Here is a 22,403-nt window from a genome sequence, read left to right as displayed (position 1 = left end):
ACTCTGCGTCAAACCAACTAGAGCCTAAACTGTAAAACAAGACGTTTATATTTTTGATGTGTTTCATTTAATCATAGCCAGTGATAGATATGGTATAACAATAACTGGTCAGTTCATAACATTTCATATTAGGAAAAATACATGTGGTAATAATAACTTACTTCATGTTATCTTAGTATTAAATAAACAGTAACCCAGGGCAGCCGTGGGCATGTGCCTCATGCAGTGATATGAGGGGTGTCATGCCAGCCATGCCAGGATGACAGTCTCGTCATGCCAGTCCTGTGTTGGTGAATCCTTTCTCTCAGACAGTGGGCCTCTCCTCATCGATGAAGCTGAGCTGAACAGGGCTAGTCGGGGTCATCTCTGCCCCAATAGAAGCCGGGTGAGGATGGGGCAGGGGGATGGGTGTCAGACCCCCGGAAGGTGTCTGGAAGTGGCGATCCGGGTGTCTCCTCTCCCTCCCTACCTCCCCTATCTCTGTATCTTCCAACAGCAGTAAGTTGGTGTTGGAAGGAGTTTTGGGAGGTGGAGGGGCGGAGCTACTGAGAGTCTCACTGGTGGGCGGAGTCAGGGCAGCCATAAGGGAGGAGAGGACGGACTGGGAAGAGCCTTGGAGGAGGAGGGGCTGGAGGAGGGGCTTGAGCAGCCGTGTCATTTCCTGGAGGTGCTGGCTGACCTGTGACACTTGCAGGGATAGGCTAGTCATCTGGGAGGGGGGCAGGACATGGGCAGGGAGAGATTAGGGCATAGGGCAGGGAGAAGGGGAGAGGGAGGAACAAATAGGGCAAAGTTAAGAATTGCCATTAAAATCCAGTCTAGGAATGGCAGTTATTCCTCAGTGGTGCTGCCATATGTCACTCACCTCTTCTGTCAGTTTAGTAATGGTCTGTACGGTCTCTGCATCCTCCTGCATTCCTGTTGACAGAGAGAGAGAGAGAGAGAGAGAGGAGAGAGAGAGAGAGAGAGAGAGAGAGAGAGGAGAGAGAGAGAGAGAGAGAGAAAACAGGAAAGGGGGAAACCTAGTTAGTTGCACAACTGAATGCATTCAACTGAAATGTGTCTTCCACATTTAACCCTTCTGAATCAGAGAGGTGCGGGGGGCTGCCTTAATCGACATCGGCGGTGGGAGAGAGAGAGCTCATGCAGGAAAGAGAGCAAATAAGTTCTAAAGAGTTATAAAACACACTTAGCAGCACATTGAAATATCCCAGAACAGTTGTGTGTGCTCATCTAGATTAAAGGATATCACTATGCATAGCAATGCTGTACAGTATTGTGTTTAGGAGGTTATGAATGTGGCCTACCTGGACTAGAGCTGGGTGGGATGTTCTGGGTCACACTGGGGCTGAAGTCAAACTTCTGGCCCAAACTACTAACACTGTCTGTCTCAGTGCCATCTACAAACCTAGAGATACAGAGAGAGAGAGGGAGAGAGATGGGGTGAAAGAGGGAGAGAAAGAGAGAGAGAGATGGGGTGAAAGAGAGAGAGAGAGATATGGGGTGAAAGAGAGAGAGAGAGAGAGAGGGAGAGAGGGAGAGAGAGAGAGAGATGGGGTGAAAGAGAGAGAGAACGAGAGAGATATGGGGTGAAAGAGAGAGCGAGAGAGAGAGAGAGAGAGAGAGATGGGGTGAAAGAGAGAGAAAGAGAGAGAGAGAGAGAGAGAGAGATGGGGTGAAAGAGAGAGAGAAAGAGAGAGAGAGAGCGAGAGAAAGAGAGAGAGAGAGAGAGAGAGTGAGAGAAACAGACATGTATATCAGTTTGTATTGTGGCCACCAGATGGCAGAAGAACACCAATGAACTGTTGATCCTGATATAAACAGTGATCTGAACACAACATAAATGAATGGATCTGCACAACGTGCGCTGTGCTAAACTGTGAAATAGGCTCTAAGCACTATCAGCCAGATGATGAGGTAGTAAACAAAGTGGCCATTGTCCCTCTGTGACCTGGCATCATTCTGAAACACTCCCCCACTCTGACTGGTAGAGACGATCTGGAATAGCCTAGAATAAGGTTGTGGAATAATTGCCTATAATCCTATATTTCCTTTCTTTGATCCTATAGTATGTCTTCATAGCTCATTCAGTAGCCTGTGGTACGAGAACCGTAGTCAATTTCAATTGTCATAATAAAAGTTGCACTGGATGCTGATGTCATCAAAACCATCACAGATTGACTGACGGAGGGTTCCTACCTGGGATTGAGGTCCAGAGGGGCGCAACTGAAGCTCACCACAGGAATCTGGAGCGTGGTGGGGCGGGAGGGGCTACGCAGGGGCGAGCGCAGCCCCCATCCCAGACCCAGAGGGGAACGGGGCGTTTTGGGGAGGGGCGAGTGTTGAGCCTCCTCAGACCCCTCCTCGTCCTCTTTGATGGAGGAAAGCTTCTTCACAATACCACCGTTAGTCACCCAGTCCATCTGTGTTTGTGAGAGAGAGAGAGAGAGAGAGAGAGAGATGGGGAGGGGGTAGGAGAGGGAGAGAAAAGTGGAAGGATTGAGTGTTGATGTTTAAGTTTGATCAGCAGAGGACTCATTGATGTAACATAAAGACTAGCATTGACAACACTGCTGCATTCCAGGTATCATCATAAATACACTTCCATTCACAATACTATCAAGATAAATACACTTCCATTCACAATACTAGGATATCAAGATAAATACACTGCCATTCACAATACTAGGATATAAAGATAAATACACTACCATTCACAATACTAGGATATCAAGATAAATACACTTCCATTCACAATACTAGGATATCAAGATAAATACACTTCCATTCACAATACTAGGATATCAAGATAAATACACTTCCATTCACAATACTAGGATATCAAGACAAATACACTACCATTCACAATACTATCAAGATAAATACACTTCCATTCACAATACTAGGATATCAAGATAAATACACTACCATTCACAATACTAGGATATCAAGATAAATACACTACCATTCACAATACTAGGATATCAAGATAAATACACTTCCATTCACAATACTATCAAGATAAATACACTACCATTCACAATACTAGGATATCAAGATAAATACACTACCATTCACAATACTATCAAGATAAATACACTTCCATTCAAAATACTAGGATATCAAGATAAATACACTACCATTCACAATACTAGGATATCAAGATAAATACACTACCATTCACAATACTAGGATATCAAGATAAATACACTACCATTCACAACATGAAGACACAATAGTGCTAAATGACTGCTGCACAATGATATTTCAGAATTATATTTTACATGAGGATAATACACGTTATATAAGACAAATTAACATTCACAATACTGACATATGAAGACAAACACTATTCACAATGACACTACTATAAGAAGCCTAAAATCCTTTATAATAGGAATCCTAGTCGTGCAAAACCAGGACTGTTCTGCTCTCTGTGTTTCATTTCCTTATTTATTCTGCCCCCCCACCTCTATCTTTAATAAAAAATAAATCCTTCATCGGAGGAAGACAAGATCCTTTTGATGTACTATAATTAGCTTATTAATTGTTCATCGGGTAAGTGTGAACGCATCTGTCTCCCTCTCCCTCCAACCCCCTCTCTCCCATTTTCCTTTCATCTGAACCTCTCTCTCTCTCCCCCGTGTTCACCCCCTCCTCCACCTCTTGTTTACTTTCCTCTCCTCCTCTTGCCTCTATACCAGCCCAACGTCCCCATAGTAGAGACCCATATTTAGATCAGAGGGTCTCTCCTCCTCTTCTCTCTATACCAGCCCAACGTCCCCATAGTAGAGATCTATATTTAGATCAGAGGGTCTCTCCTCCTCTTCTCTCTATACCAGCCCAACGTCCCCATAGTAGAGACCTATATTTAGATCAGAGGGTCTCTGTAGCTCTCTTCACGACAACAGACACAGGTTGGTTCTTTGAAACGGGCGTTTATTGCATTGCACGTATTTTTCTCCGATGCATCCACGTCACGCCGTGAGAACTATATGTTTGAATGAACACAGTAACGTTGATAAATTATAGTACTGAAACAAAGAAATACAAATGGCGTCCCACCTAGCCCATAGAGATTAAACTTTGCTTAAATTGCTCTTTAAGCTTGGCTAACACCACTTTTCATAAAACATTAATCTTAATTTCAATGTATGATTATCTTTTATCTTTACTCAAAACGTGTTCACTTGCTTATGGAGTTAAGTTTCCCTTTAAATCTCGTAACACGTAACAACCACAAACACCAGCACATTCGATTTATCCCCAAAACATGTAGGCTAAGCACAGTATGTACGATTCATAGAGCTGAGTCCTTAGTTGCAATTTCAAAGTAGAACCACTTCTCATACCAACTTAACTTGAATGTTGTGGTAGAGTGCTTTTGGCCTGAAAAGTTGCGCTTTCAACACAGTCCAATCACCGTTGCTTGCTGTCGCTAAGCCGACAATGTCATGGGCTTTGCTTATCTGATCTGCTGGATCTTCGTTGCGTCGTTACCCGCGGCGATCTTGTTGTCTCTCCTACCCGTGTTGAGCAGGCGAGTTCTCACTGTAGCTCTCTTCACGACAACAGACACAGGTTGGTTCTTTGAAACGGGCGTTTATTGCATTGCACGTATTTTTCTCCGATGCATCCACGTCACGCCGTGAGAACTATATGTTTGAATGAACACAGTAACGTTGATAAATTATAGTACTGAAACAAAGAAATACAAATGGCGCTCGGCGCAACAATACAAATGGCGCTTGGCGCGACAATACAAATGGAACTTGGCGCGACTATAAACAAAGTTCTATAGGTTGAACAAAATACCTCGTTGGCTGCTTGTCCTGAAAAGAGGTTCTTGAATTCTTAAAGTCCCTTGAAAGTCCCTTTACTGTGTTTCTTAGCCTCTGCCATCAACAATTATGACTCAGACTAAGATCTGCTTAAGTTAGATTGCACACAGTCAATTAACAAATTCCGTAGCAGTAACACAACAGAGAACGTTAGTCCCAGGATGGAACATAAAAACACAATTAATGGCCTAACGTTAATTTACCTGTTACATCACATTTAAATTCTTATCTATACATCAATAAATCATTTATTTATTTACTACATCAAATAAACCTTGAATTATGTATTAATCATGCATAGTGAACACAGCATCTATGTAACAACACTTACACTCCCACCAAATCACTCATTAACTTGGAATGTGGGATTTTCTTTTAAACAAAATTATGAAAATAATTAATAAAATGTTTTAAGTCTGAATGAACGCATGTGATTTAGTTAGCCTCTAGTAAGGTAACTACCTTGTGAATAGGCCTTTCAAGGTGGACTGATCTAGTGTATGGTTTTCCTTTACCAAGTGTAGTGTCACTGACTAGTAGCTTCAGCTTTCGCACCATGCCGTCTGCAGTAGGATGAGCTTCTACAACCCTGGCAAGCTTCCACTAGTTTCTTGGTGAGTCCTTTGAATTCCCTGACAAATTTCTGGAGCCTGGCGATGGCTCTCACTGCTCTGGACCAGTCAGAAAACTTAATGAAGCGATTCACTATTGAATTCACTTCTTTCATCTTGACTGCGTGGACATGGGCCTTGCGAAGCTCAGGGTCGGTTGTTTCTACTTCTCCCACCATTTCCTCTTCACGTGGAAGACTCCGCTGCCAAAGAAAGTTGGGTCCTTTCAGCCAGTTAGACTCTTTCAGCTGAACTTCACTTCGTTTATTGTCTGGGAGATTAGGTTTGTCCGTCTTGAAAGGAAGTGGGAGTTCATAGTGGCCGTTTTCCTTCTGCCTTATACTTTCTTTCACTTTAAACAAGAAGAGAAGGTCTTCCTGAGAAACTGGGTTGTCATCTGCAGTGTGATCTGCGAAATCAGATTCGAGGACCTTGATTATGTCTGTTGGATTGATCTCTTTGACTTGAGTTTTGCACACAAAGTGTACTTCTCTCTTCAGCTCAACTGATGGCTGCACGGCAGGTGTCACTTGTCGCACTATGATTCTGTGACTGGTTCCTATTGCATCACCGTAGTCACTTGCTTGAGTTGAGCAGCCAACAATGCTCCAGCCGAGATCAGTTCGCTGTGCATATGGATGATTTTCTTCACCGGACAGGATCTCCCTTGGAAGAAGGGCTTGTTGACAGTTATAGCCGATCAGAAGGCCTACTTCACAATCCAGTGGTGGTGGAATCTTGTCTGCCAATTGTTCCAGATGAGGCCATTTTAGAGCTGTTTCAGCAGTTGGAATGTGCGACCTGTCTGCTGGAATGAATTCTCGTGTGAAAAGTGGTGGCAATGGGATCCTTTTCTTTAAGTTGTACCCTCTCACTTGTAGACTTGTCAGTTTCTGGCAGGGTATGACTGTTGACCTTGTAGACATTGTGGACAGCCGCAAACTGACATTCTCTTTGTTTGTGTTGAGGTCTTGGGCTACTTCATCTAGGATGAAAGTCGTATCGCTTTGTGTGTCTAAGAGAGCGTAGACGAGAACTTCTTGATCTGGCTGTTTTGTGGACGAGACCCAGACTGGTATGATTGAGGATGTTTGTGTGCTTAGGCCTTCTTGTATGACTCTGTTGGTTATTGCTGCTGCAGCTATTTCCTTGGTGTCTGCCCTGTGCTTTGAGTAGTCGTCTACCTTTGGAGGTGTCGACCTTTGATGTTCCTTGAACTTGTCATCATGCAAACATGTCGGGTGTCTCTTCTGACATCTTTCACACGTACTCTTGTTATCACACGTTCTTGAGTGATGACCGGTCTTCAAACATCCAAAGCAAAGCTTTTCTGCTTGCACAAACTTGACACGATCTTGAACCGTCTGTTCACTGAACTTTCTGCACTTGACGAGGACATGTCCTGTTCTTTTGCAAAAAATGCATGATGGGATGTTGCTCTGTGTTGTGTTTGTGGACAGTGTCTTTGCTTGAATGGTTTGACTTCGTGGATGCTTTGGTTTCTCGCTTTCCACACTCTTGAGCGCTTGTATTGAGGATATAGGATTGCAAGCGAGATCTGCTTCCTTTGATAGAAAGTCTACAAACACCTTAAATGGTGGGTACCCAGCGTTTGCTTGTCTGACTTCCATCGTTTTGCGGTTCCAACTGGATACCAGCCAATCTGGCAACTTCAGCAGAATCCTTTGACTCTCATTGCAGTCATTGAGAACTTCCAATGTCTTAATGTGGGGCATTGCAGCCTCACAGCTCTTGAGGAAGTCTGCAAAGTCTCTTAGTTCACAACCATCCTTAGAGCTTATCTTTGGCCATCCATGCAGCTTGTCTCTGAAGGACTTCCCAATTATGAATGGGTCTCCGAAACGTTTTTGCAACAGCTGCCAGGCTGGGTCGTATGCTGCTTCAGTGCCTAGTAGGAAAAATCCTTCAACAGCTTTCTTTGCGGCACCACCTAAGTACTTCCTTAGGTAATACAGTTTTTCATTCTTTGGAATGTTTTTCCTATCTATCAATGTTTCGAAAGATAGCTGCCAGTCTTTGAATTTCAAAGGATCTCCAGTGAATAATGCAGGCTCTGGTGTTGGGAGATGATTGGCACTTATAGCTTCTGCTAGCATGTTGACCAGATCAAAGCTGTTCTGCACTTGATGCATGGACACTGAAGTTGGTGGAGCTTGAGGTACCAATTGTGGACTTTGGGAACTAAGAGCTTGACTTGTAACTGGTAGAGGTTGAGGAATGACAGAGGGACTTGAGGCATATAGGGCTTGCGTTGTGACTGGTAGAGATTGAGGAATGAATGAGGGACTTGAGGCATATAGGGCTTGAGTTGTGACTGGTAGAGATTGAGGAATGAATGAGGGACTTGAGGCATATAGGGCTTGCGTTGTGACTGGTAGAGATTGAGGGCGGTCTGGAGGAACTGTGAGGTTAAGAACTTGAAGTTCTCCTGCTGGTTCAACATCATGCAGAAAGTCAGTGGTCTCAAAATTGTCTTCGACTTGATCGTAGACCTTTACTCAAGCTCTTGCAGCGTTCAACTTCTTCACTTCCTCTAGACGTTCAAGTTTTCTACGCTTGTCTTGCATTGCCTGTTGTCTGGCTAGGTTCTCAGATTCAAATTGTGTCAGCCGCTGTTTTCCTTCAGCCTCTAGCCTTTGAAGTTCTTTCACTTCCCTTTCTTGTTCATCCAACACTGCCAAAATCTCCTTGGATGCGGCAGCTTCAGCTGCAGCCTCATTTCTTTTAACTGAGTGGATGCTAGAGTGGATAGAAACACATTTTGATCGACGAGACGGTGGCCTTGATAGAGAACCTGTTGAGTCTAGGATCGAGCCAACATCGGGCCAAGGTTCTTCCTCCTCATCTGATGTATGCCCTTTAAGTTGCCTTTCTGCCTTTTGAATGATAAATCCTGAAAGCGAAATGCACGTGTCAATTCTGCGTCGCAGGTTTGGTTCAGGAGTTTGCATTCTACGTAACTCTTCATAAATGACCTGTACATCAGAACAGGTGCTTTTCATGTTCTCAATCAGCTCATTTAATTCGTCCTCGGAGGCTGAATCAGTCAATATTTCCTTGCCTATTCTTGCATGATACTTCCACTTCTCATGGATGATCCTGTACCGACGTTGTACACTCTTCAGCCTTTCTTCTTGAAGTTCTTTTCCTTTCTCTGTTAGGGATCGGGTTCTTTCACTTCTTCGTAGCCTTTCCACTTCTTCTGCAGACTCTGTGTCTGTTGCGTCGGTTTGAGCAGGTGATTCGGTAATTTCACGGCATGTCTCAGTGTTTGTGTCTGACATTTTGAGATGGATGTGGTATGTGTGTCTCAACTATTGAGCTTGAATTAGATTTATATTAGGCTATGGGTGAATGTAGGCTACAGTAGGCCTAAATGTGATTAGCCAGGAAGGTTAATAACTGTATGAATTCCTTAACTGTGTGAAGACTAGGTGGGTAGCCTAACTTCTAAATATAAACTTCAGTATTGCATCAAGATAACTATCAGCATTTAAACTTAGCTAGACTTCAAGTTGACTTCAATTTCAAAATAAGATTGAAAATTACTTTGGTACAAATAAACTTAGTATAAACCTTAATCATATGCATATAATGCATTAAATCACATATCACTTCACATAATAAAATAATTTCACATCAGTGGAGGTACCTTTTAAAACCTGTTGGGGCTAGGGGGCAGTATTTGCACGGCTGGATAAAAAAATGTACCCGATTTAATCTGGTTACTAATCCTACCCAGTAACTAGAATATGCATATACATGGATAGAAAACACCCTAAAGTTTCTAAAACTGTTTGAATGGTGTCTGTGAGTATAACAGAACTCATTTGGCAGGCAAAACCCTGAGACATTTTCTGACAGGAAGTGGATACCTGATGTGTTGTATTACCTTTAAACCTATGCCATTGAAAAACACAGGGGCTGAGGAATATTTTGGCACTTCCTATTGCTTCCACTAGATGTCACCAGCCTTTACAAAGTGTTTTGAGTCTTCTGGAGGGAGATCTGACCGAACAAGAGCCATGGAACGATGATGGCCCATTAGACACCTGGCGCGCGAGTTCATGTTGGGTACCCTCGTTCCAATACGTTATAAAAGAGTATGCATTCGTCCACCTTGAATATTATTCATGTTCTGGTTAAAAAAGGCCCTAATGATTTATGCTATACAACGTTTGACATGTTTGAACGAACGTAAATATATTTTTTCCCCTCGTTCATGAATTGAAGTCCGGCGGGCTTAGATCATGTGCTAACAAGACGGAGATTTTTGGACATAAATGATGAGCTTTTTTGAACAAAACTACATTCGTTATGGACCTGTGATACCTGGAAGTGACATCTGATGAAGAGAATCAAAGGTAATGGATTATTTACATAGTATTTTCGATTTTAGATCTCCCCAACATGACGGCTAGTCTGTATCGCAACGCGTATTTTTCTGGGCGCAGTGCTCAGATTATTGCAAAGTGTGATTGCGTTCAAGAGATGTAAATCTATAATTCTTTAAATGACAATATAATATTTTACCAATGTTTTCTAATTTTAATTATTTAATTTGTGGTGCTGACTTGAATGCCGGTTATTGGAGGGAAACGATTTCCTGAACATCAGCGCCACAGTAAAACGCTGTTTTTGGATATAAATATGAACTTGATAGAACTAAAAATGCATGCATTGTCTAACACAATGTCCTAGGAGTGTCATCTGTTGGAGATTGTAAAAGGTTAGTGCATCATTTTAGCTGATTTATGGTTTTGGTGACGCCTGTCTTTGAATTGGCACAACATTACACACAACTCTTGTAAATGTACTGTCCTAACATACTCTAAATTTATGCTTTCGCCGTAAAACCTTTTTGAAATCGTAAAACGTGGTTAGATTAAGGAGATGTTTATCTTTCAAAGGGTGTAAAATAGTTGTATGTTTGAAAAATTTGAATTTTGACATTTATTTGGATTCAAATTTGCCGCTCTTGAAATGCACCTGCTGTTGATGGAGTGCACCACGGGTGGGACGCTTGCGTCCCACCTAGCCCATAGAGGTTAAACTTTGCTTAAATTGCTCTTTAAGCTTGGCTAACACCACTTTTCATAAAACATTAATCTTAATTTCAATGTATGATTATCTTTTATCTTTACTCAAAACGTGTTCACTTGCTTATGGAGTTAAGTTTCCCTTTAAATCTCGTAACACGTAACAACCACAAACACCAGCACATTCGATTTATCCCCAAAACATGTAGGCTAAGCACAGTATGTACGATTCATAGAGCTGAGTCCTTAGTTGCAATTTCAAAGTAGAACCACTTCTCATACCAACTTAACTTGAATGTTGTGGTAGAGTGCTTTTGGCCTGAAAAGTTGCGCTTTCAACACAGTCCAATCACCGTTGCTTGCTGTCGCTAAGCCGACAATGTCATGGGCTTTGCTTATCTGATCTGCTGGATCTTCGTTGCGTCGTTACCCGCGGCGATCTTGTTGTCTCTCCTACCCGTGTTGAGCAGGCGAGTTCTCACTGTAGCTCTCTTCACGACAACAGACACAGGTTGGTTCTTTGAAACGGGCGTTTATTGCATTGCACGTATTTTTCTCCGATGCATCCACGTCACGCCGTGAGAACTATATGTTTGAATGAACACAGTAACGTTGATAAATTATAGTACTGAAACAAAGAAATACAAATGGCGCTCGGCGCAACAATACAAATGGCGCTTGGCGCGACAATACAAATGGAACTTGGCGCGACTATAAACAAAGTTCTATAGGTTGAACAAAATACCTCGTTGGCTGCTTGTCCTGAAAAGAGGTTCTTGAATTCTTAAAGTCCCATGAAAGTCCCTTTACTGTCTTTCTTAGCCTCTGCCACCAACAATTATGACTCAGACTAAGATCTGCTTAAGTTAGATTGCACACAGTCAATGAACAAATTCCGTAGCAGTAACACAACAGAGAACGTTAGTTCCGGGATGGAACATAAAAACACAATTAATGGCCTAACGTTAATTTACCTGTTACATCACATTTAAATTCTTATCTATACATCAATAAATCATGTATTTATTTACTACATCAAATAAACCTTGAATTATGTATTAATCATGCATAGTGAACACAGCATCTATGTAACAACACTTACAGTCTCTCCTCCTCTTCTCTCTATACCAGCCCAACGTCCCCATAGTAGAGACCTATATTTAGATCAGAGGGTCTCTCCTCCTCCTCTCTCTATACCAGCCCAACGTCCCCATAGTAGAGACCTATATTTAGATCAGAGGGTCTCTCCTCCTCTTCTCTCTATACCAGCCCAACGTCCCCATAGTAGAGACCTATATTTAGATCAGAGGGTCTCTCCTCCTCTTCTCTCTATACCAGCCCAACGTCCCCATAGTAGAGACCTATATTTAGATCAGAGGGTCTCTCCTCCTCTTCTCTCTATACCAGCCCAACGTCCCCATAGTAGAGACCTATATTTAGATCAGAGGGTCTCTCCTCCTCTTCTCTCTATACCAGCCCAACGTCCCCATAGTAGAGACCTATATTTAGATCAGAGGGTCTCTCCTCCTCTTCTCTCTATACCAGCCCAACGTCCCCATAGTAGAGACCTATATTTAGATCAGAGGGTCTCTCAACCTCTTCTCTCTATACCAGCCCAACGTCCCCATAGTAGAGACCTATATTTAGATCAGAGTGTCTCTCCTCCTCTTCTCTCTATACCAGCCCAACGTCCCCATAGTAGAGACCTATATTTAGATCAGAGGGTCTCTCCTCCTCTTCTCTCTATACCAGCCCAACGTCCCCATAGTAGAGACCTATATTTAGATCAGAGGGTCTCTCCTCCTCTTCTCTCTATACCAGCCTAACGTCCCCATAGTAGAGACCTATGTTTAGACCAGAGGGTCTCTCCTCTCCTCCTCTTCTCTCTATACCAGCCCAACGTCCCCATAGTAGAGACCTATATTTAGATCAGAGGGTCTCTCCTCCTCTTCTCTCTATACCAGCCCAACGTCCCCATAGTAGAGACCTATATTTAGATCAGAGGGTCTCTCCTCCTCTTCTCTCTATACCAGCCCAACGTCCCCATAGTAGAGACCTATATTTAGATCAGAGGGTCTCTCCTCCTCTTCTCTCTATACCAGCCCAACGTCCCCATAGTAGAGACCTATATTTAGATCAGAGGGTCTCTCCTCCTCTTCTCTCTAAACCAGCCCAACGTCCCCATAGTAGAGATCTATATTTAGATCAGAGGGTCTCTCCTCCTCTTCTCTCTATACCAGCCCAATGTCCCCATAGTAGAGACCTATATTTAGATCAGAGGGTCTCTCCTCCTCTTCTCTCTATACCAGCCCAATGTCCCCATAGTAGAGACCTATATTTAGATCAGAGGGTCTCTCCTCCTCTTCTCTCGATACCAGCCCAACGTCCCCATAGTAGAGACCTATATTTAGATCAGAGGGTCTCTCCTCCTCTTCTCTCTATACCAGCCCAACGTCCCCATAGTAGAGACCTATATTTAGATCAGAGGGTCTCTCCTCCTCTTCTCTCTATACCAGCCCAACGTCCCCATAGTAGAGACCTATATTTAGATCAGAGGGTCTCTCCTCCTCTTCTCTCTATACCAGCCCAACGTCCCCATAGTAGAGACCTATATTTAGATCAGAGGGTCTCTCCTCCTCTTCTCTCTATACCAGCCCAACGTCCCCATAGTAGAGACCTATATTTAGATCAGAGGGTCTCTCCTCCTCTTCTCTCTATACCAGCCCAACGTCCCCATAGTAGAGACCTATATTTAGATCAGAGGGTCTCTCCTCCTCTTCTCTCTATACCAGCCCAACGTCCCCATAGTAGAGACCTATATTTAGATCAGAGGGTCTCTCCTCCTCTTCTCTCTATACCAGCCCAACGTCCCCATAGTAGAGACCTATATTTAGATCAGAGGGTCTCTCCTCCTCTTCTCTCTATACCAGCCCAACGTCCCCATAGTAGAGACCTATATTTAGACCAGAGGGTCTCTCCTCTCCTCCTCTTCTCTCTATACCAGCCCAACGTCCCCATAGTAGAGACCTATATTTAGATCAGAGGGTCTCTCCTCCTCCTCTCTCTATACCAGCCCAACGTCCCCATAGTAGAGACCTATATTTAGATCAGAGGGTCTCTCCTCCTCTTCTCTCTATACCAGCCCAACGTCCCCATAGTAGAGACCTATATTTAGATCAGAGGGTCTCTCCTCCTCTTCTCTCTATACCGGCCCAACGCCCCCGGTAGAGACCTATATTTAGATCAGAGGGTCTCTCCTCCTCTTCTCTCTATACCAGCCCAACGTCCCCATAGTAGAGACCTATATTTAGATCAGAGGGTCTCTCCTCTCCTCCTCTTCTCTCTATACCAGCCCAACGTCCCCATAGTAGAGACCTATATTTAGATCAGAGGGTCTCTCCTCCTCTTGCCTCTATACCAGCCCAACGTCCCCATAGTAGAGACCTATATTTAGATCAGAGGGTCTCTCCTCCTCTTCTCTCTATACCAGCCCAACGTCCCCATAGTAAAGACCTATATTTAGATCAGAGGGTCTCTCCTCCTCTTCTCTCTATACCAGCCCAACATCCCCATAGTAGAGATCTATATTTAGATCAGAGGGTCTCTCCTCCTCTTCTCTCTATACCAGCCCAACATCCCCATAGTAGAGATCTATATTTAGATCAGAGGGTCTCTCCTCCTCTTCTCTCTATACCAGCCCAACATCCCCATAGTAGAGACCTATATTTAGATCAGAGGGTCTCTCCTCCTCTTCTCTCTATACCAGCCCAACGTCCCCATAGTAGAGACCTATATTTAGATCAGAGGGTCTCTCCTCCTCTTCTCTCTATACCAGCCCAACGTCCCCATAGTAGAGACCTATATTTAGATCAGAGGGTCTCTCCTCCTCTTCTCTCTATACCAGCCCAACATCCCCATAGTAGAGACCTATATTTAGATCAGAGGGTCTCTCCTCCTCTTCTCTCTATACCAGCCCAACGTCCCCATAGTAGAGACCTATATTTAGATCAGAGGGTCTCTCCTCCTCTTCTCTCTATACCAGCCCAACATCCCCATAGTAGAGACCTATATTTAGATCAGAGGGTCTCTCCTCCTCTTCTCTCTATACCAGCCCAACGTCCCCATAGTAGAGATCTATATTTAGATCAGAGGGTCTCTCCTCCTCTTCTCTCTATACCAGCCCAACATCCCCATAGTAGAGACCTATATTTAGATCAGAGGGTCTCTCCTCCTCTTCTCTCTATACCAGCCCAACATCCCCATAGTAGAGACCTATATTTAGATCAGAGGGTCTCTCCTCCTCTTCTCTCTATACCAGCCCAACGTCCACATAGTAGAGACCTATATTTAGATCAGAGGGTCTCTCCTCCTCTTCTCTCTATACCAGCCCAACATCCCCATAGTAGAGATCTATATTTAGATCAGAGGTTCTCTCCTCCTCTTCTCTCTATACCAGCCCAACATCCCCATAGTAGAGACCTATATTTAGATCAGAGGGTCTCTCCTCCTCTTCTCTCTATACCAGCCCAACATCCCCATAGTAGAGATCTATATTTAGATCAGAGGGTCTCTCCTCCTCTTCTCTCTATACCAGCCCAACATCCCCATAGTAGAGACCTATATTTAGATCAGAGGGTCTCCCCTCCTCTTGCCTCTATACCAGCCCAACATCCCCATAGTAGAGACCTATATTTAGATCAGAGGGTCTCTCCTCCTCTTCTCTCTATACCAGCCCAACATCCCCATAGTAGAGACCTATATTTAGATCAGAGGGTCTCTCCTCCTCTTCTCTCTATACCAGCCCAACGTCCCCATAGTAGACACCTATATTTAGATCAGAGGGTCTCTCCTCCTCTTCTCTCTATACCAGCCCAACATCCCCATAGTAGAGACCTATATTTAGATCAGAGGGTCTAAATTTAGCAGAGAGATGCCTGGGTAGAACAGCACTGAGGAGGGAATGTTCTGTTCTGACTGTTCAGAGTGTGTGTGTGTGTGTGTGTGTGTGTGTGTGTGTGTGTGTGTGTGTGTGTGTGTGTGTGTGTGTGTGTGTGTGTGTGTGTGTGTGCATGTGCCACCATTAATGTGCAGCATGCCACAGAAAGGGAAAGCGCACTCTCAGACTGCAACACAAAAAAGAACACAGTGTGTGTGTGACCCTCAGGAGATCTTGTGTGTGTGTTTGCATGTGTGTGTGCGTATGTGTATCTTCAAATGTGTGTGTGTGCCTTTGCGTGTGTGTGTGTCTTTGCGTGTGTGTGTGTCTTTACGTGTGTGTGTGTGTGTGTGTGTGTGTGTGTGTGTGTGTGTGTGTGTGTGTGTGTGTGTGTGTGAGTGTGTGTGACCCTCAGGATATCATGTGTGTGTGAGATATCCTTACAGATCCAGAGAATTCCAGCTGGGCTGCAGCCCTGAAGTCATCAGGAGATCTCTCCTCTACACCCTTCACTACTGATCTACTGCAGCCCTGAAGTCATCAGGAGATCTCCCCTCTACACCCTTCACTACTGATCTACTGCAGCCCTGAAGTCATCAGGAGATCTCTCCTCTACACCCTTCACTACTGATCTACTGCAGCCCTGAAGTCATCAGGAGATCTCCCCTCTACACCCTTCACTACTGATCTACTGCAGCCCTGAAGTCATCAGGAGATCTCCCCTCTACACCCTTCACTACTGATCTACTGCAGCCCTGAAAACATCAGGAGATCTCCCCTCTACACCCTTCACTACTGATCTACCGCAGCCCTGAAGTCATCAGGAGATCTCCCCTCTACACCCTTCACTACTGATCTACTGCAGCCCTGAAGTCATCAGGAGATCTCCCCTCTACACCCTTCACTACTGATCTACCGCAGCCCTGAAGTCATCAGGAGATCTCCCCTCTACACCCTTCACTACTGATCTACCGCAGCCCTGAAGTCATCAGGAGATCTCCCCTCTACACCCTTCACTACTGATCTACTGCAGCCCTGAAGTCATCAGGAGATCTCCCCTCTACACCCTTCACTACTGATCTACCGCAGCCCTGAAGTCATCAGGAGATCTCTCCTCTACACCCTTCACTACTGATCTACCGCAGCCCTGAAGTCATCAGGAGATCTCCCCTCTACACCCTTCACTACTGATCTACCGCAGCCCTGAAATCATCAGGAGATCTCCCCTCCACACCCTTCACTACTGAACTACCGCAGCTCTGAAGCCGTCAAGAGATCTCTCCTCTACACCTTTCACTACTGATCTACCGCAGCCCTGAAGTCATCAGGAGATCTCCCCTCTACACCCTTCACTACTGATCTACCGCAGCCCTGAAGTCATCAGGAGATCTCCCCTCCACACTCTTCACTACTGATCTACCGCAGCCCTGAAGTCATAAGGAGATCTCCCTTCTACACCCTTCACTACTGATCTACTGCAGCCCTGAAGTCATCGGGAGATCTCTCCTCTACATCCTTCACTACTGATCTACTGTAGCCCTGAAGTCATCGGGAGATCTCCCCTCTACACCCTTCACTACTGATCTACTTCTAAACATCTATACCTACCCATCTGCTTGTTGTGGATCTATATTAATCAGGCGGCTTTGTGCTGTAGGCAGAGGGGGACACAGGCAGGCAGGGACAACCACCCCCTCCCTCACACGCTATTTTTAGCTGCCGCGGCACACTCTGAGAAACTGCTGCTATTTGTAATCCACAGTCAGAGAGAGAGAGAGAGAGAGAGAGAGAGAGAGAGAGAGAGAGAGAGATAGAACACCACAGTGCCAGTATGTCCCAGTAAATGCGTTATTTTACACTGTGTGTCTAGTACTCACCTCAGCCGTATGCCCCTCTCTCAGATTGTAAGTCAGATCATGCTGTATGTCAGTGATGAACTTCTGGGCGTACTCTGGGTAGAGCCAGAGCACCTCTCTGAGCCCCTTCAGACTGATGTACTGCAGGTCACAGTAGGTCAGGGCCTTCACATTGGCATTGGTCTTGATCACCTGCTCCTTGGTCAGGAAGTCAGAGCCGATTAGGTCCCCACGACCTGGGGATACATAGGAAACACACACAGGGAGTCAGAGCCGATTAGGTCCCCACGACCTGGGGATACATAGGAAACACACACAGGGAGTCAGAGCCAATCAGGTCTCCACAACCTGGGGATACATAGGAAACACACACAGGGAGTCAGAGCCAATCAGGTCTCCACAACCTGGGGATACATAGGAGACACACACAGGGAGTCAGAGCCAATCAGGTCTCCACAACCTGGGGATACATAGGAAACACACACAGAGTCAGAGCCAATCAGGTCTCCATGACCTCGGGATACATAGGAAACACACACAGGGAGTCAGAGCCAATCAGGTCTCCACAACCTGGGAATACATAGGAAACACACACAGGGAGTCAGAGCCAATCAGGTCTCCACAACCTGGGGATACATAGGAAACACACACAGGGAATCAGAGCCAATCAGGTCTCCACAACCTGGGGATACATAGGAAACACACACAGGGAGTCAGAGCCAATCAGGTCTCCACAACCTGGGGATACATAGGAAACACACACAGGGAGTCAGAGCCAATCAGGTCACCATGAAGTGATGCAACACACAGACATAAAGACACCCACCCCACACAGATACATGCTAATTTTAGCTCCTTATGTAACGTGTGTACTTGTCTCAACCAATCGTGTGTTGTGTACTGGCCTCCTCAAGGTTAACATGTTCCTGTACTGAACCCTCCATATTAATAACCAACACATCATCTATAATACAGGCCTCCTTCATAATGAATCACAGAGAGACATGTTCCTGTACTGAACCCTCCATATTAATAACCAACACATCATCTATAATACAGGCCTCCTTCATAATGAATCACAGAGAGACATGTTCCTGTACTGAACCCTCCATATTAATAACCAACACATCATCTATAATACAGGCCTCCTTCATAATGAATCACAGAGAGACATGTTCCTGTACTGAACCCTCCATATTAATAACCAACACATCATCTATAATACAGGCCTCCTTCATAATGAATCACAGAGAGACATGTTCCTGTACTGAACCCTCCATATTAATAACCAACACATAATCTATAATACAGGCCTCCTTCATAATGGATCACAGAGAGACATGTTCCTGTACTGAACCCTCCATATTAATAACCAACACATCATCTATAATACAGGCCTCCTTCATAATGAATCACAGAGAGACATGTTCCTGTACTGAACCCTGCATATTAATAACCAACACATCATCTATAATACAGGCCTCCTTCATAATGGATCACAGAGAGACATGTTCCTGTACTGAACCCTGCATATTAATAACCAACACATCATCTATAATACAGGCCTCCTTCATAATGGATCACAGAGAGACATGTTCCTGTACTGAACCCTCCATATTAATAACCAACACATCATCTATAATACAGGCCTCCTTCATAATGAATCACAGAGAGACATGTTCCTGTACTGAACCCTCCATATTAATAACCAACACATCATCTATAATACAGGCCTCCTTCATAATGAATCACAGAGAGACATGTTCCTGTACTGAACCCTCCATATTAATAACCAACACATCATCTATAATACAGGCCTCCTTCATAATGAATCACAGAGAGACATGTTCCTGTACTGAACCCTCCATATTAATAACCAACACATCATCTATAATACAGGCCTCCTTCATAATGAATCACAGAGAGACATGTTCCTGTACTGAACCCTGCATATTAATAACCAACACATCATCTATAATACAGGCCTCCTTCATAATGAATCACAGAGAGACATGTTCCTGTACTGAACCCTCCATATTAATAACCAACACATCATCTATAATACAGGCCTCCTTCATAATGGATCACAGAGAGACATGTTCCTGTACTGAACCCTCCATATTAATAACCAACACATCATCTATAATACAGGCCTCCTTCATAATGAATCACAGAGAGACATGTTCCTGTACTGAACCCTCCATATTAATAACCAACACATCATCTATAATACAGGCCTCCTTCATAATGAATCACAGAGAGACATGTTCCTGTACTGAACCCTCCATATTAATAACCAACACATCATCTATAATACAGGCCTCCTTCATAATGAATCACAGAGAGACATGTTCCTGTACTGAACCCTCCATATTAATAACCAACACATCATCTATAATACAGGCCTCCTTCATAATGGATCACAGAGAGACATGTTCCTGTACTGAACCCTCCATATTAATAACCAACACATCATCTATAATACAGGCCTCCTTCATAATGAATCACAGAGAGACATGTTCCTGTACTGAACCCTCCATATTAATAACCAACACATCATCTATAATACAGGCCTCCTTCATAATGGATCACAGAGAGACATGTTCCTGTACTGAACCCTCCATATTAATAACCAACACATCATCTATAATACAGGCCTCCTTCATAATGAATCACAGAGAGACATGTTCCTGTACTGAACCCTGCATATTAATAACCAACACATCATCTATAATACAGGCCTCCTTCATAATGAATCACAGAGAGACATGTTCCTGTACTGAACCCTCCATATTAATAACCAACACATCATCTATAATACAGGCCTCCTTCATAATGGATCACAGAGAGACATGTTCCTGTACTGAACCCTCCATATTAATAACCAACACATCATCTATAATACAGGCCTCCTTCATAATGAATCACAGAGAGACATGTTCCTGTACTGAACCCTCCATATTAATAACCAACACATCATCTATAATACAGGCCTCCTTCATAATGAATCACAGAGAGACATGTTCCTGTGAAGACAGTGAAGTCTACACACACACACACACACACACACACACACACACACACACACACACACACACACACACACACACACACACACACACACACACACACACACACACACACACACACACACACACACACAATGATAGCTAAATGGTAAAGACTGGCAGTGAAGGCTGCACAGATGTTTTAGAAGGTTTATAGTTATACCACCACTTCCAACACCATGACAAAGTAGACACACACAGACCCCCCCCCCCCCACCCCCCCACACACACTGCCAGTCCCCTACCCAGTATAGCCAGCACAGTGTTGTCCTTCAGCACCTCCATGGACCCCGAGCAGACAAAGTAGACACACACAGACCCCCCCCCCCCCACCCCCCCACACACACTGCCAGTCCCCTACCCAGTATAGCCAGCACAGTGTTGTCCTTCAGCACCTCCATGGACCCCGAGCAGACAAAGTAGACACACACAGACCCCCCCCCCCCCACCCCCCCACACACACTGCCAGTCCCCTACCCAGTATAGCCAGCACAGTGTTGTCCTTCAGCACCTCCATGGACCCCGAGCAGACAAAGTAGACACACACAGACCCCCCCCCCCCACCCCCCCACACACACTGCCAGTCCCCTACCCAGTATAGCCAGCACAGTGTTGTCCTTCAGCACCTCCATGGACCCCGAGCAGACAAAGTAGATGGCCTGCAGGGCGTCTCCCTGGCGGATGAGATACTCTCCCGGGGCGCAGAACGATGTCTTGATGATGAGGGACAGGGAACGCAGACACCCCCTACTGGCCGACTCAAACAGAGACAGCTGCAGGAGCTCCTTGTTCAGGTGCATGGCGATGTCCGCCCTCAACTCATCTGGGAAGTCTTTCAACAGCTACGGTAGGAGAGAGGAGAGGAGAGGAGAGGAGAGGAGAGGAGAGGAGAGGAGAGGAGAGGAGAGGAGAGGAGAGGAGAGGAGAGGAGAGGAGAGGAGAGGAGAGGAGAGGAGAGAGAGGGAGGAGAGGAGAGGAGAGGAGAGAGACGGGAGGATAGGAGAGAAAATTAGAGAGAAGAGGGGAGGAGAGAGGAGGAGAAGAGAGGAGAGGATAAAGGAGAGGAGAGAGGAGAGGAGAGGAAAGAGGGGAGGAGAGGAGAGACAGAGAAAAGAGGGGAGGAGAGAGAGAGGAGAGAGACCGGAGAGAAGAGTGAGAGCAGAGGAGAGGAGAGGAGAGGAGAGATGGAAGGAGAGGGGGAGGAGAGGAGAGGAGAGGAGAGAAAAGGAGAGAGACAGGAGAGAAGAGAAGAGGGGAGGAGAGGAAAGAAGGGGAGAGAAGAGAAGAGGAGAGGAGAATAAAGAACACATGCCACATCTGTCTACTAAACTTTTTTTTCACTTCCTCATTCAATGTGTTAACCTTATAGAATAACCATTGGCTAAATCCACTTCAAGTAAGTCAGTTAGCCTTGTGCGATCCAGAACGGCCCATAGGAAATCTATTTTGGATACAAACTCTGTATGGCAGTAACCTAAAATGACAGAGACAGATTGTAACCTTTGACCTGTTCACAGCATGAGGTCAGCTCATAAAACCTGGTAGCTCACCTCACTGACGTCGATGCCGTTGTTGACGGACCAGGTGGTCTGGAAGCACTCCATCATGCGTTGTTCCAGGGCCTTGGGCAGCCCGTGGACCCGGATAAAGTCCTTCAGGTCCTTGGTACGGGTGTGGTAGAGGGAGCGCCGAGAGTACATCCTCTGGATGATGGCTGTCACGTTACCGAACACCACAGCATGCATCAGGGCTGGGGGGAGAGGTGGAAGGGTGGAGAAGGAGAGGTGGAGGGGTGGAGAGGGATGGGTGGAGGGGTAGAGAGGTAGAGAGGGAGAGATGGAGAGGTGGAGGGGTGGAGAGGTGGAGAGGGAGAGGTGGAGGGTTGAGAGGGGGAGAGGTGGAGGGTTGGAGAGGGGGAGGGGGAGAGGTGGAGATGGGGAGGGGGAGAGGTGGAGGGGTGGAGAGGGGGAGGGGAGAGGTGGAGGGGTGGAGAGGGGGAGGGGTGGAGGGGTTGAGAGGGAGAGGGGGAGG

At 45.1% G+C, this 22,403-nt stretch overlaps 2 protein-coding genes across 2 annotated transcripts in view; both read right to left on the bottom strand.

Moving 5' to 3' along the window:
- Nucleotides 1–44: 44 nt before the first annotated feature.
- LOC145850411 (voltage-gated delayed rectifier potassium channel KCNH8) lies at nt 45–20,674 on the bottom strand. Its single transcript, XM_082963636.1, has 6 exons — nt 20,618–20,674; nt 17,326–17,540; nt 2,200–2,423; nt 1,308–1,408; nt 866–918; nt 45–709 (listed from the first exon to the last, which is right to left on the bottom strand). The coding sequence occupies exons 1-6, from the start codon at nt 20,655–20,657 to the stop codon at nt 305–307; spliced, it is 1,038 nt and encodes a 345-aa protein (XP_082819762.1). The 5' UTR covers nt 20,658–20,674; the 3' UTR covers nt 45–304.
- Nucleotides 20,675–20,845: 171 nt separating this feature from the next.
- Nucleotides 20,846–22,403, bottom strand: part of LOC106593457 (voltage-gated delayed rectifier potassium channel KCNH8) — a 67,845-nt gene continuing 66,287 nt past the window's right edge. Inside the window, exons 9-10 of the mRNA XM_082963302.1 lie at nt 21,923–22,122; nt 20,846–21,214 (exon numbers count right to left, since the gene is read on the bottom strand). Of these exons, the coding sequence (XP_082819428.1) occupies nt 20,846–21,214; nt 21,923–22,122 (569 nt within the window). The remainder of the gene's footprint in view (nt 21,215–21,922; nt 22,123–22,403) is intronic.

Source organism: Salmo salar, chromosome 17, assembly GCF_965601325.2.
Source record: "Salmo salar chromosome 17, fSalSal1, whole genome shotgun sequence".
NCBI classification, from domain to species: domain Eukaryota; kingdom Metazoa; phylum Chordata; class Actinopteri; order Salmoniformes; family Salmonidae; genus Salmo; species Salmo salar.
This window is presented reverse-complemented; position numbering and strand designations above follow the sequence as displayed.

Bases quoted from the DNA above. Each gene is read 5' to 3' on its own strand.
- LOC145850411 (XM_082963636.1), bottom strand. From the start codon at position 20,657: ATGGAGGTGCTGAAGGACAACACTGTGCTGGCTATACTGG. The intron at 17,541-20,617 runs GTAGGGGACTGG...ATGTATCCCCAG, and splicing joins CACTGTGCTGGCTATACTGG to GTCGTGGGGACCTAATCGGC. The intron at 2,424-17,325 runs GTGAGTACTAGA...TCACAAACACAG, and splicing joins GAGAGGGGCATACGGCTGAG to ATGGACTGGGTGACTAACGG.